General features: G+C 45.1%; 1 protein-coding gene across 1 annotated transcript; it reads left to right on the top strand.

The window, feature by feature from the left end:
• Positions 1–564: 564 nt before the first annotated feature.
• smarcad1b (SWI/SNF-related, matrix-associated actin-dependent regulator of chromatin, subfamily a, containing DEAD/H box 1 b) lies at positions 565–4,588 on the top strand. The gene is given in 8 exon segments (XM_055874013.1): positions 565–568; positions 905–1,036; positions 1,491–1,588; positions 2,682–2,996; positions 2,998–3,174; positions 3,323–3,519; positions 3,920–4,010; positions 4,198–4,588. Coding segments are annotated over 8 exon segments (1,083 nt in total). The 3' UTR covers positions 4,267–4,588.
• The last annotated feature ends 10,506 nt before the right edge of the window (positions 4,589–15,094 follow it).

The following is a 15,094-nucleotide window of genomic DNA, read 5'->3' as shown; positions in this document are numbered from 1 at the left end:
TAAAATGTAATTCATGTGTCACCTACTGAGTGTTATCCCTTTAAATTGTGATTTTTTTTGCACGAGATCGCAATGCGCACTTGTCTCTGATTGGCTGGTCTGTCTGACCACGTGCTGTTTTTGTAATTCAGCGGATACAAAGTTGTAGCTAGCTATCTGCAATTAATGTAACTAAGCGTTCTACATATGTGTATGTAATCAGTAAAGAGGACGCCTGATGGCAAGGATGTAGCTAGCTATCTTACTATTGTAGGTCAGAGGTAGACTAATTCACGTACAGTAGTTAGTGTCGACATTAGCAGGGTAATCTCTATCTCAATGTACGGAATGCAAGCTAGGTAGCTAACGTTAGTTAATCAGCATCAATCTAAAACAAAATAACAACGTTTGAAATCCTGTCTGGTGAAAGATCCATTAGCTAGGTAGGTTGTGATTCTTGCTGACAACGAACGGTCATGTTTGCCGGCCTGTTTGATTTCACGATATTGCTTGTTTAGCTCGAACAACACGTTGGTGTATTTACCCTAGCACTTCACAGCTGATTCAAATAATCAAAGCTTGACGATGAGTTGGTTATTTAAGTCAGCTGTGTAGTACTAGGGCAAAAAAACTAAACTTGCATCCAGTGGAGGCTCCAGGACCGCATTTGGGGAGCCCTGACATAGACGTAACACTTATCGAAGAAAGTTATATTTTGGGGTTGGAAAGGGTGGTCCCTGTAGTGCCTGATACTAGACCCAGTATTGACACTTACTGGGATGTAAACCAAGACACGTTTGGAAAAATGTAACCCTTACATAAACTCTGACCATAGCAAAATAAGGCATTATCCAAAACAGTCAACATGCTCTCACAATAGGCACTTTTGTGTTGAGTCTTTTTCTTTGACATTTTTCACTTGCAGAGACTGTTGTCCTGGAGACCTCAGAGACCCAATGTCCCCCAGGGCCTGGCTCAATGAGAGGCATGAACAGTGTGGTACTAGACTCTGAATCAGATGAGGAGATATCTGGGTCATCCATGATGTTGTTGGGAGGTAAGTTAGTCACCAAACTCATCTAAATACTGTAGATCCAACCTCACCACTCTAGGTTTACACAGAGCAGAGGAAATCAGCCCTCTTATCTGCAGCATACCTTCAACACAAGGCATGTACAAGTGATTAGGGGGATCTGATGCCAAACACATTACACACATACTGTACACACACTATTCAAGATTTTGAGGACAATTTTACCGAGGCTCTCATGTTTAAAAAAAATCAATACTATGGAATAGGATGGGATCTGCTGTGTCATGTTCTGTGGCCTGCTCTGTGACATGGAATTCAACGAGTTAGTGAAACGTGAACATGAAAGATATGTTTAACTGAGATAAGTGCAATTAAGTGCAATTCATCTCTGGGGTTTCTATTCCCAGCAACACAAACTAGAGACAGTGTGGTGATGTTCATGGTGTGTTAATATGCCCCCCTTAATGTCCTGTTTTAGACCCAGCCCGTAAGAGGAGACTAGAGGTGTGTAACAGCTCCCAGGAGAGTGGGGCATCCAACTCCAGCAAGAAACCAGCCCTCCAGGAAGATTTAGTTGTGAGTCCACTAGGGCCGGGACAATACCGGTATCGCAATACTTGTTAGTATCGAGGCAAGGAAACAAAACACAAAGCAGATTTAACTTCTTTAGGAAAACAGCCCTAATGCTGGAAACACTCATCATGTTGTCATCCAGTGACACATTTGTGCGTTTGAAAAAATATTGCAATACTGGTATCGTCCCGGTCCTAGAGTCCACCTGACTGCAGTCCAATACCTCCTCCAGCCTCCATGACACCCCCAAACCAGGGTGAGGGTGCATTCTCAGTTTACACCTGACGTATGAGTCATCTGTGTTGAGCTAGAGATTTACTGAAGTAATTTGGCTAAAGTGCTGCGCTCAAGGGCACAAGAGCCCTGTGCCCCACCTGGAGTTTTGACCTTGAGGTTAGCAGTTTATTTCCCTGACCAAGATGATATACTGCCACCTTGCTTGTTCATTTGTTATTTGTCATCTCCAGTACAGAGGGGTAGGCTTGCGTGGGGAGGAGCTCACACTCTTATTGGCCTGTCTGCCTTCGGACTTCACGCGCCAGTGTGTTTTTGTCCAACCAAACAGATGTTTCTGAGGACGAGGGTCCAGAGCCCAGCTGGAAGAGCTGCAGACTAAGTTCCTCGTTCTACAGACTAAGGCTGTAGAATCCCTCTCTACAGTGCCTGTGTTCTCTGTCACTGCAGTTCCACAACACATTCATCAATGCCCTAAATGTTGGCAAATGTGACCCAAAATTGTTTGAAATGTGGGAGCTGCATATTAATAATTCTTTTGACAAAAAATGTGTGGTTTTGGTTTACAACTGTATCTATTTGTCTTATCTTGCATGCACACGAGAGCTTAGAGAACCACTTCTGGAGCATGGTTGACATTTTGAGGAAATCCTTTAAGCACTGTGCAAGTTTTCAGAGGAGGGTGAGAGTTTTGTGTTTCATGTTGCATGTGTGTGTGTCTGTTTATACAAAACAAAAACATTTACATTATTTTAGGTAACTAGTTAAATCCTTTGCTGTCTTGTAGCCCTATAGTTTCCTGTGTTAAAAGAATAGCATCAATTTTATTTATTTGAGAAAAAGTATTTGAGGCAATAGGTAGCCCAAATTCCCTCCCAGGTCCTGTAGACTGATTATTTTTCCTTTCTTAGAGAGGTCCAGTCAAGAGGACACCCAGGCATCATCATCAGCTAGTTTTCCCCCCTAAACCTCAGCATGCCAGGCAGCCCAAGCAGCCAAACCCCCTGGTCATCCCCCATCACTACCTCACAAGCCTACCAATGGGAGCATAATTAAGACCTTCAATAGGCTGACCGAAGGAGCAGACAAAAGGAGGAAGGTGATTCCAGATCCAGGCACCAGCTCTGAGGACAAGGCCAGTGATGACTTTGATGTGTCTGCTGAGGGCATGGAGATGGAACTTGGATGCCTCAGGTTCAGATCAGGAGGTTGGAACAGGGTCTAATGTGAAGGGACAGATCCTCTGTTTTTTCCAGGAGGCATCGCCGGTTGAGCTGTCTCTCATCTCTGGCTGCTCTGTGAAGAAGGCCCGGAGGATTGTCGAGCTGCGCCCATTTAACGAGTGGGAGAATCTGGTGAGTGGCACAAAAAACCTGTATGAACCCACACACAGTTTTCTTTTCATTATGATACATTACTGAATTCCCTATGTTACTATGACCTCTCCAAGTTACAGTTGAAGCCTTACTAGCTAATTGGTCTAAAGTGTGTGTGTACCCTCAGGTGGCTGTTCTCGACAGAGGGAACGGCCTCTCCACTGACCTGGTGCAGGGCTGTTGTGTGGTCCTGAGGGAACCGGACGTGGCGCGCAGCCTCTTGACCAAGTGTGAGAACATCACCAACAAGATGATGCAGGACGTGACTCAAGTGGTGGAGAGGGACAAGGGCTTCCAGAAACAGCCTGAGATCCTCAACAGCAAGTGGGTTTAGCTGCTCATCTCACTGACATACACATTCAGGTATTTATGTAGAATGATTTTCGTAGACAAACACAATCTAATACATGTAAATAATTGATAATGGTGCCCTCTGTATTATTCCTTACATTGTTAGCCCAGAACATTTTTTGTGTTATTACATACTGCCGGAAATAACTATTCTTACTTCCATTCCTTTACTTAGATTTGTGTGTATCGGGTATATGTTGTGAAATTGTTAGATATAACTCCACTTTTGGAGCTAGAAACACAAGCATTTCGCTACACCCTCAATAACATCTGCTAAACACGTGTATGTGACCAATACGATTTGATTTGATTTGATGTACATAGGCAGTTTTGAATGCACACACACATCCTTCTGTTACTTTGACCTCTCCAGGTTCCAGTTGAAGCCTTATCAGCTAATTGGTCAAAATTGGCTGACTCTGCTATACCAGAACAACCTGAGTGGAATCCTTACTGATGAAATGGTGAGTTGTTATTCCTGACCAGTCTCCAACAGTTTATTTCAGCTCCTCTGAGACTCGGCACACATGGCATGACAACAGATGAAATCCTGTGTTAATGTGATTGGGAAGCGGGGCTCTCTTTGTTGTGCCAATCCAGTCTCTGTAAATTAGTGTTTGTAATGAACCACCACCTGTCTTCTGTTGGCAGGGTTTGGGGGAAGACCATCCAGGCCATCTCTTTTCTGTTTTCTTGTTAAAGCAAGGAACAACAAAGTGACATCACATTGTAAAGATTCCACGTTACCATGGAAACAGAGTCAACTGCACGAATGCCCGGCTGTCCCGTCTTCAATCAGCTGTTAGTTCGGTCTTCATCCATAATCGTCGCTTATATGGTAATTGTGCCAGTCCTCGCTTTTAACAGACTTTGCTTCTCTGGTGTACTATGGTGAGTGACTCATCTGTTCATTCTGAATGGTGGGACACATCATACTGTAGCCATCATGGTTAAGGCTTAACATTGATTTGATTATACAGATTTCAACCTGTTGGTTTAAGTCACCAGAAGTGAAAGGATTACCAAATATAGATTCAGTTTAGATTGTCCTATTTATATTGTGTGTGTGTTTAGGGTCTGTGGAGGATCGCAGGTTCCTTCGATATGATATTCTCCACAAATGGGTCGACTACAACATAATCATTTCCTGTAAGTCCAAAATCGAAGAATGATGGTTATGCAAGAATGACTATACACAGAAGTAAACTCGAGTCTAGTAGACTACAGGTTCACATCCTACTGTGTTAGCTAACTGCTGTGTGTCTTCTGAGCGAGACACTTAGCCTAAGTGCCTCTGGAAATATCCAGGGGAATTAGTGGAGATCTTGTAAAACCATCAGCCGTGTAAGTCACCCCAGCCAGGCTTCTGCTAACACTCCAATAATGATAATATATTCAGCGTTTGACTGAACCTGAAAAGGTCTTTGTAAGCTGAACCTGTGACTCATTCATTATTCATGGTAGTCAAGTGGTTGCCATGCCTCACAGACTACTTGTGGGAACCTTGTGTGGCTCCTTGAGCTGCTGTGTGTCTGCTGCCAGCTACGCTCTGACTATCGGCAATGACCGCAGCCTGTCCCGAAAGCTCAGAACGCCGAGCATGAGCTGAAGAACATGAGCTTCGCTGCTCTACCGCCACCTCTTGGCCATCAACATCAGAACATTGCTGGAGGCACCGGGGGAGGGAGGGCTTTCATTGGTCACCTTGGTTGAAACAGCAGAGAGGAAGAGGCGACGTGATAGGTTTTACAATGCCCAAAATCTCTCCGTGAAAATAAACCCACAAAGCGAGGAATTTTTGAATGGGGGTCAATGAGAGAGTGTCGAAATTGGTCAACAAAACATTGAATTGCTAATATGCTACGTGAGGCTTATTTGATTGAATAGACGTTTCATAATGGTTAGGTTGTTACGAATGCACTGATGAGAGAGAGAGATATAATATGTTTTGGCATTGAGGTCTTCCACCATTTTAAAATAGTCAACTGGGTGGGGATTCCTATGAGTTGGGAGCAATCAGCCAATGAAGAAGAAGGAAATGTACTATTTTAAAATGGAGATAGCCTCAACTTCTAAAATCTTAACAACTTGGACGTGCTCACATTTCCTGATTTACTTGTCCCAAATGTTTCATTCCGTCCATCCTCAACCCCAGGACGTGGATGCTCACAATACACAACGATTCCCTAGTTGATCCTGCCATGCTTTTCTCGGTTGTCGTAGGGGGGTCGGGGAAATGCTGACGTAAACAGTGAGCTGCTTTATTAGTGTGCCCATGCTGTCACAGATGCTATAATGGCACAGATACAAAGATGAGTCATATCTATCTATCTGTATGGCCTCTTGTTCACATGCGTATCTGCCTTCTCATTGTCTAGAAGGGTCCGACTCCCACCTGATCTCATCTCCTCCCGTCTGCCTTCCATATCCGCGACACCGCCTGTGATCAAACCCGGGTCTGTAGTGATGCCTTTAGCACTGCGTTGCAGTGTCTTAGACCGCTGCACCACTCGGGAGGCCCATCATTTTAATGGTGTTTACCTTAGCCTCTAAACAGTTCCTCTTCCTGCCTAAACAATGTCTTGTTTATCTCCTGTGAGTCACCCCACTGTCTTCCTTTTCACTGCAGTGTATTCTGACACCTTTTGTAAAATGCTGTATGGTATGCACGATATAAGTCTAATCAGATTTGATTTTGATTTGATCTCAGGCCAAGTAGCATCTGCTGCTGACGTGGACCCCAGTGCAGAACAACCTCCTGGAGCTCATGTCACTGCTCAACTTCATCATGCCCAATATCAATCAATCAATTTTATTTTATATAGCCCTTCGTACATCAGATAATATCTCGAAGTGCTGTACAGAAACCCAGCCTAAAACCCCAAACAGCTAGAATGCAGGTGTAGAAGCACGGTGGCTAGGAAAAACTCCCTAGAAAGGCCAAAACCTAGGAAGAAACCTAGAGAGGAACCAGGCTATGAGGGGTGGCCAGTCCTCTTCTGGCTGTGCCGGGTGGAGATTATAACAGAACTATGCCAAGATGTTCAAAAATGTTCATAAGTGACAAGCATGGTCAAATAATAATCATGAATAATTTTCAGTTGGCTTTTCATAGCTGATCATTAAGAGTTGAAAAACAACAGGTCTGGGACAGGTGGCGGTTCCATAACCGCAGGCAGAACAGCTGAAACTGGAATAGCAGCAAGGCCAGGCGGACTGGGGACAGCAAGGAGTCACCACGGGCGGCAGTCCCGACGCATGGTCCTAGGGCCCAGGTCCTCCGAGAGAAAGAAAGAGAGAAGGAGAAAATTAGAGAGAGCCAAGATTTTCAAAATGTTCATATATGACAAGCATGGTCAAATAATAATCAGGAATAAATCTCAGTTGGCTTTTCATAGCCGATCATTAAGAGTTGAAAACAGCAGGTCTGGGACAGGTAGGGGTTCCATAACCGCAGGCAGAAGAGTTGAAACTGGAATAGCAGCAAGGCCAGGCGGACTGGGGGCAGCAAGGAGTCACCACGGCCGGTAGTCCCGACGTATGGTCCTAGGGCTCAGGTCCTCCGAGAGAAAGAGAGAAGGAGAAAATTAGAGAGAGCCAAGATTTTCAAAATGTTCATAAATGACAAGCATGGTCAAATAATAATCAGGAATAAATCTCAGTTGGCTTTTCATAGCCGATCATTAAGAGTTGAAAACAGCAGGTCTGGGACAGGTAGGGGTTTCGTAACCGCAGGCAGAAACAGTTGAAACTGGAATAGCAGCAAGGCCGGGCGGACTGGGGACAGCAAGGTGTCAGCATGCCCGGTAGTCCTGACGTATGGTCCTAGGGCTCAGGTTCTCAGAGAGAAAGAGAGAACGAGAGAATTAGAGAGAGCATACTTAAATTCACACAGGACACTGGATAAGACAGGAGAAGTACTCCAGGTATAACCAACTGACCCCAGCCCCCCGACACATAAACTACTGCAGCATAAATACTGGAGGCTGAGACAGGAGCGGTCAGGAGACACTGTGGCCCCATCCGAAGAAACCCCCGGACAGGGCCAAACAGGAAGGATATAACCCCACCCACTCTGCCAAAGCACAGCCCCCACACCACTAGAGGGAAATCCTCAACCACCAACTTACAATCCTGAGACAAGGCCGAGTATAGCCCACAAAGGTCTCCACCACAGCACAACCAAGGGGGGGCGCCAACCCAGACAGGAAGTTCACGTCAGTAACTCAACCCACTCAAGTGACGCACCCCTCCTAGGGACGGCATGAAAGAGCACCAGCAAGCCAGTGACTCAGCCCCAGTAACAGGGTTAGAGGCAGAGAATCCCAGTGGAGAGAGGGGAACCGGCCCTGGAGAGACAGCAAGGGCGGTTCGTTGCTCCAGAGCCTTTCCGTTCACCTTCACACTCCTGGGCCAGACTACACTCAATCATATGACCTACTGAAGAGATAAGTCTTCAGTAAAGACTTAAAGGTTGAGACCGAGTCTGCGTCTCTCACATGGGTAGGCAGACTGTTCCATAAAAATGGAGATCTATAGGAGAAAGCCCTGCCTCCAGCTGTTTGCTTAGAAATTTTAGGGACAATTAGGAGGCCTGCGTCTTGTGACCGTAGCGTACGTGTAGGTATGTACGGCAGGACCAACTCGGAAAGATAGGTAGGAGCAAGCCCATGTAACGCTTTATAGGTTAACAGTAAAACCTTGAAATCAGCGCTTGCATTAACGGGAAGCCAGTGTAGGGAAGCTAGCACTGGAGTAATATGATCAAATTTCTTGGTTCTAGTCAGGATTCTAGCAGCCGTATTTAGCACTAACTGAAGTTTATTTAGTGCTTTATCCGGGTAGCCGGAAAGTAGAGCATTGCAGTAGTCTAACCTAGAAGTAACAAATGCATGGATTAATTTTTCTGCATCATTTTTGGACAGAAAATTTCTGATTTTTGCAATGTTACGTAGATGGAAAAAAGCTGTCCTTGAAACAGTCTTGATATGTTAAAACCAGACTGAACCAGACTAAAACCAGACTGAAGCATTTCGTATACATTGTTTGTCTTCAGAAAGGCAGTGAGTTGCTGCGCAACAGCTTTTTCTAAAATTTTTGAGAGGAATGGAAGATTCGATATAGGCCGATTAGTTTTTTATATTTTCCGGGTCAAGGTTTGGCTTTTTCAAGAGAGGCTTTATCACTGCCACTTTTAGTGAGTTTGGTACACATCCGGTGGATAGAGAGCTGTTTATTATGTTCAACATAGGAGGGCCAAGCACAGGAAGCAGCTCCTTCAGCAGTTTAGTAGGAATAGGATCCAGTATGCAGCTTGAAGGTTTAGAGGCCATGATTATTTTCATCATTGTGTCAAGAGATATAGTACTAAAACACTTAAGTGTCTCTCCCGATCCCAGGCCCTCGCAGAGCTGTGCAGATCCAGGACAGCTAAGCCCTGGAGGAATACGCAGATTCAAAGAGGAGTCCGTAATTTGCTTTCTAATGGTCATGATCTTTTCCTCAAAGAAGTTCATGAATTTATTACTGCTGAAGTGAAAGCCATCCTCTCTTGGGGAATGCTGCTTTTTAGTTAGCTTTGCAACAGTATCAAAAAGAAATTTTGGATTGTTCTTATTTTCCTCGATTAAGTTGGAAAAGTAGGATGATCGAGCAGCAGTGAGGGCTCTTCGGTACTGCACGGTACTGTCTTTCCAAGCTAGTCGGAAGACTTCCAGTTTTGTGTGGCGCCATTTCCGTTCCAATTTCCTGGAAGCTTGCTTCAAAGCTCGAGTATTTTCTGTATACCAGGGAGCTAGTTTCTTATGACAAATGTTTTTCGTTTTTAGGGGTGCAACTGCATCTAGGCTATTGCGCAAGGTTAAATTGAGTTCCTCAGTTAAGTGGTTAACTGATTTTTGTCCTCTGACGTCCTTGGGTAGGCAGAAGGAGTCTGGAAGGGCATCAAGGAATTTTTGTGTTGTCTGAGAATTATAGCACAACTTTTGATGCTCCTTGGTTGGGGTCTGAGCAGATTATTTGTTGCGATTGCAAACGTAATAAAATGGTGGTCCGATAGTCCAGGATTATGTGGAAAAACATTAAGATCTACAACATTTATTCCATGGGACAAAACTAGGTCCAGAGTATGACTGTGGCAGTGAGTAGGTCCAGAGACATGTTGGACAAAACCCACTGAGTCGATGATGGCTCCGAAAGACTTTTGGAGTGGGTCTGTGGACTTCTCCATGTGAATATTAAAATCACCAAAAATTAGAATATGATCTGCTATGACTACAAGGTCTGATAGGAATTCAGGAAACTCAGAGAGGAACGCTGTATATGGCCCAGGAGGCCTGTAAACAGTAGCTATAAAAAGTGATTGAGTAGGCTGCATAGATTTCATGACTAGAAGCTCAAAAGATGAAAACGCCATTTTTTTTTTTGTAAATTGAAATTTGCTATCGTAGATGTTAGCAACACCTCCGCCTTTAAGGGATGCACGGGGGATATGGTCACTAGTGTAACCAGGAGGTGAGGCCTCATTTAACACAGTAAATTCACCAGGCTTAAGCCATGTTTCAGTCAGGCCAATCACATCAAGATTATGATCAGTGATTAGTTCATTGACTATGACTGCCTTTGAAGTGAGGGATCTAACATTAAGTAACCCTATTTTGAGATGTGAGGTATCACGATCTCTTTCAATAATGGCAGGAATGGAGGAGGTCTTTATCCTAATAAGATTGCTAAGGCGAACACCGCCATGTTTAGTTTTGCCCAACCTAGGTCGAGGCACAGACACAGTCTCAATGGGTATGGCTGAGCTGACTACACTGACTGTGCTATTGGCAGACTCCACTAAGCTGGCAGGTTGGCTAACAGCCTGCTGCCTGGCCTGCACCCTATTTCATTGTGGGGCTAAAGGAGTTAGAGCCCTATCTATGTTGGTAGATAAGATGAGAGCACCCCTCCAGGTAGGATGGAGTCCGTCACTCCTTAGCAGGTCAGGCTTGGTCCTGTTTGTGGGTGAGTCCCAGAAAGAGGGCCAATTATCTACAAATTCTATCTTTTGGGAGGGGCAGAAAACAGTTTTCAACCAGCGATTGAGTGCTGAGACTCTGCTGTAGAGCTCGTCACTCCCCCTAACTGGGAGGGGGCCAGAGACAATTACTCGATGCCGACACATCTTTCTAGCTGATTTACACGCTGAAGCTATGTTGCACTTGGTGACCTCTGACTGTTTCATCCTAACATTGTTGGTGCCGACGTGGATAACAATATCTCTATACTCTCTACACTCGCCAGATTTAGCTTTAGCCAGCACCATCTTAAGATTAGCCTTAACGTCGGTAGCCCTGCCCCCTGGTAAACAGTGTATGATCGCTGGGTGATTCGTTTTAAGTCTAATACTGCGGGTAATGGAGTCGCCAATGACTAGGGTTTTCAATTTGTCAGAGCTAACGGTGGGAGCCTTCGGCGTCTCAGACCCCGTAACGGGAGGAGTAGAGACAAGAGAAGACTCAGACTCAGACTCCGACTCGCTACATAATGGGGAAAACCGGTTGAAAGTTTCTGTCGGCTGAATGAGCGACACCGGTTGAGCATTCCAACAGCATTTCCCTCCAGAAGCCATGAGAAAGTTGTCCGGCTGCGGGGACTGTGCGGGGGGATTTATACTAACGTTACTATCTGTACTTACTGGTGGCACAGACGCTGTTTCTTCCTTTCCTACACTGAAATTACCCTTGCCTAACGATTGCGTCTGAAGCTGGGCTTGCAGCACAGCTATTTTCGCCGTAAGGCGATCGTTCTCCTGTATATTATGAGTACAGCGACTGCAATTAGAAGACATCATGTCAATGTTACTACTTAGCTTCGGCTGTTGAAGGTGTTGACGAACCATGTCCAGATAAAGCGTCCGGAGTGAAAAAGTTGAATGAGGGAAAAAAGTTGCGATGGAAAAATTAAAAATATAAACGGTAATTAAAAACAGAAACAAAACAAAAAACGTAAAGTTGTCAGCTAGCAAAGTAAAGTAAAGTTGGCAGCAAAACGCACAGCAACAAAACGCACAGCAACACGTCTGCAGATTCAACAGACGGACAATATGTTCTCCAGCAGCACTGCACAGTTTGCCAACATGTTTGTCATGGTGAGGCTAGAACACATGCTATGGGATCACTCCAAAATATTCAGCTTAATACGCAGCAAGTTTGACTCATCCAACAATCTTTATTTCCTGTCAGAAATGTTCAGAGGAGCAGAGCAGCTTTGAGATGGAGAGGATCGCTTATGCCAAACTTATCATGAAACCCTTCATCCTCAGACGTGTCAAGAGTGAGGTACGGACCGGCTTGGTCTAAACTCATTACCTGATATGGTTATGGCATGATTTGGGACTGTGATATCGTATGATGCACACTATATGAATGTTCATGATCAGTGTGAAATCCTATGAACTTGGGCTAGGATCAGTACGTCTGGACTCGCATAGTTCGAGCGGGTCAAATGATGGCTGATGATGGCTGTTCCGTTCTCCAGACCCCTGTCGGATGTCCTGATAGTTTTCTCACATGTCAGAAATTTGGGTTGTGCAGCTTGTGGAATGAGCACTGCTACGACGCGATTGGGCAAAGACTGCTGCCAATGAGCACTCAGCATGTGAGACCAAAACAATGATGGCGAAGAGGAAATCAACAACAACACACACCATGTGGACCAAGGTAACGGAAGACAGATTAGTGGAGCTGTGGAGAGAACGCTGCTCCCTTTTCAATGGGTGAGTTTGTTTTACATGTCCCGCGGTGCCCCGCAACCACACTGCACACTGCCCTAACCCATCTGGACAAGAGGAATACCTATGTGAGAATGCTGTTCATCAACTATAGCTCAGCATTTAACACCATAGTACCCTCCAAACTCGTCATCAAGCTCGAGACCCTGGGTTTCGACCCCGCCCTGTGCAACTGGGTACTGGACTTCCTGACGGGCCGCCCCCAGGTGGTGAGGGTAGGTAACAACATCTCCACCCCGCTGATCCTCAACACTGGGGCCCCACAAGGGTGCGTTCTGAGCCCTCTCCTGTACTCCCTGTTCACCCACGACTGCGTGGCCATGCACGACTCCAACTCAATCATCAAGTTTGCGGACGACACTACAGTGGTAGGCTTGATTACCAACAACGACGAGACGGCTTTACCAGAGAAGGTGAGGGCCTTCTGAGTGTGGTGTCAGGAAAATAACCTCACACTCAACGTCAACAAAACAAAGGAGATGATTGTGGACTTCAGGAAACAGCAGGGGGAGCACCCCCCTATCCACATCGACGGGACAGTAGTGGAGAGGGTGGTAAGTTTTAAGTTCCTCGGCGTACACATCACGGACAAACTGAATTGGTCTACGCACACAGACAGCGTTGTGAAGAAGGCGCAGCAGCACCTCTTCAACCTCAGGAGGCTGAAGAAATTCGGCTTGTCACCAAAAGCACTCACAAACTTCTACAGATGCACAATCGAGAGCATCCTGTTGGGCTGTATCACCGCCTGGTACGGCAACTGCTCCGCCCACAACCGTAAGGCTCTCCAGAGGGTAGTGAGATCTGCACAACGCATCACCGGGGGCAAACTACCTGCACCTCCTTGCACAAAGGCGGAGGTAGCCGTCCTGCTGCTGGGTTGTTGCCCTCCTACGGCCTCCTCCACGTCTCCTGATGTACTGGCCTGTCTCCTGGTAGCGCCTCCATGCTCTGGACACTACGCTGACAGACACAGCAAACCTTCTTGCCACAGCTCGCATTGATGTGCCATCCTGGATGAGCTGCACTACCTGAGCCACTTGTGTGGGTTGTAGACTCCGTCTCATGCTACCACTAGAGTGAGAGCACCGCCAGCATTCAAAAGTGACCAAAACATCAGCCAGAAAGCATAGGAACTGAGAAGTGGTGTGTGGTCACCACCTGCAGAACCACTCCTTTTTTGGGGGTGTCTTGCTAATTGCCTATAATTTCCACCTTTTGTCTATTCCATTTGCACAACAGCATGTGAAATGTATTGTCAATCAGTGTTGCTTCCTAAGTGGACAGTTTGATTTCACAGAAATGTGATTGACTTGGAGTTACATTGTGTTGTTTAAGTGTTCCCTCTATTTTTTTGAGCAGTGTATATATTTGCAGCACGTTTTCAAATGCTAACACACCGTTTCCAAAACTGTTAAAAACACATTCAAAACAGAATGATGGCAAATGTCGTGCATTTCTGCAGTAACCAGATTGAAATATATAGAACATCTCAGCAGAATATTTAATTATTCTAAACACAGCTGATTGCAATTTCAGCTGAAAGCTGACCCAAGTGTCCTGTTTTTAGTTTCGTTACCAAACAGACAAAAGAGGATGGCTTCGGAATGATTTAGTTCGGAAACATGAATCAAGGAAGACAGGTTGGTGGGGAAAGAAGAGTGACAGGGAGAGGGAGAATGTGTGGAGGACAAAGGAGAGGAAGACCAAGAGTGGTGGTCTCTGATGAGATAAGGGCCACAATTATTGACCATGTTGTAAACCATGGTCTCTCTTTGAGAGAGGCCGGTTTAAGGTGCAACCAAATCTGCAGCGTTTAACAGTTGCATCAATAGTACAAATTTTCCGGCAAAACAACAGGTGAGATGTGCATCCTTCAATGATAATTGAACTACATATTACAATACGATACAGTATGTTCACATTTTTACATGTACTGACATTTTGAAATATATTGATTGTTTTGTGTTTTTCAGTAGGATCCAAGGGTTGCCTCCCACAGGAGGGAGAGGCAGAATATTTTCAGATGCGCAGGAAATTGCCATTGTTGACAATAAAACTGCTAGAAATTTGGGACAGAGTGCTGGCAGACAATATCACTTTTGGGAATGTGAATTACGATCAGTACAATGACAATTGCCAGAGTCCTAGAGAAACATAAAATAAGGATGAAACAGTGAACGTGTGAAAGAACTCCGGTATCAATATGTCCAGGTAAGTTGTCTGTTCAATAACCAAACAGGGTACATACACAGCTATGCATAATGTAAAGTACTGTAAAACTGTGGATTTACTGTATTGTAATGACCCGGCTGGGTCATTAAAGAGAAAAGAGACGGACTCTAGGTGTACAGGTTAGAACACAGGTTTATTCCTAAACTGGGCTATTGTTCAGGCCACAGCCCACGCCGCTAAATGCCGAACGTACACAATTATACATGTCGAGTTAAGGTCACTCATAGGAACAGATCAAGGCCCGAACAGAAGAGAGAGATATGAGACACTCATCCCTCTTTATGCATTTCCAAATCCCGCGGGATTACCCATCATACCCCCCCAACCTTTCCATCTGTCCTGACATATTTAACCCCTGCTAGTAGCCATGAGAACCATAACACACCCACAAACACAGAACACAATACCGGGTCGTTACAGTATTTTAGAGAGTAATGGAGATGGAAGTCAGGCAAACTGCGCATACATTCATCTTTGTGGATGTATCCGGATTCAATCTGGCAAAAACACGCCACAAGGGAAGAAATGTGATTGGAC

The sequence above is a fragment of the Salvelinus fontinalis genome, chromosome 21 (genome assembly GCF_029448725.1).
Source record: "Salvelinus fontinalis isolate EN_2023a chromosome 21, ASM2944872v1, whole genome shotgun sequence".
NCBI lineage: Eukaryota > Metazoa > Chordata > Actinopteri > Salmoniformes > Salmonidae > Salvelinus > Salvelinus fontinalis.
The sequence above is the reverse complement of the archived record's forward strand: the minus strand, read 5'-3'. Positions and strand labels throughout refer to the sequence as shown.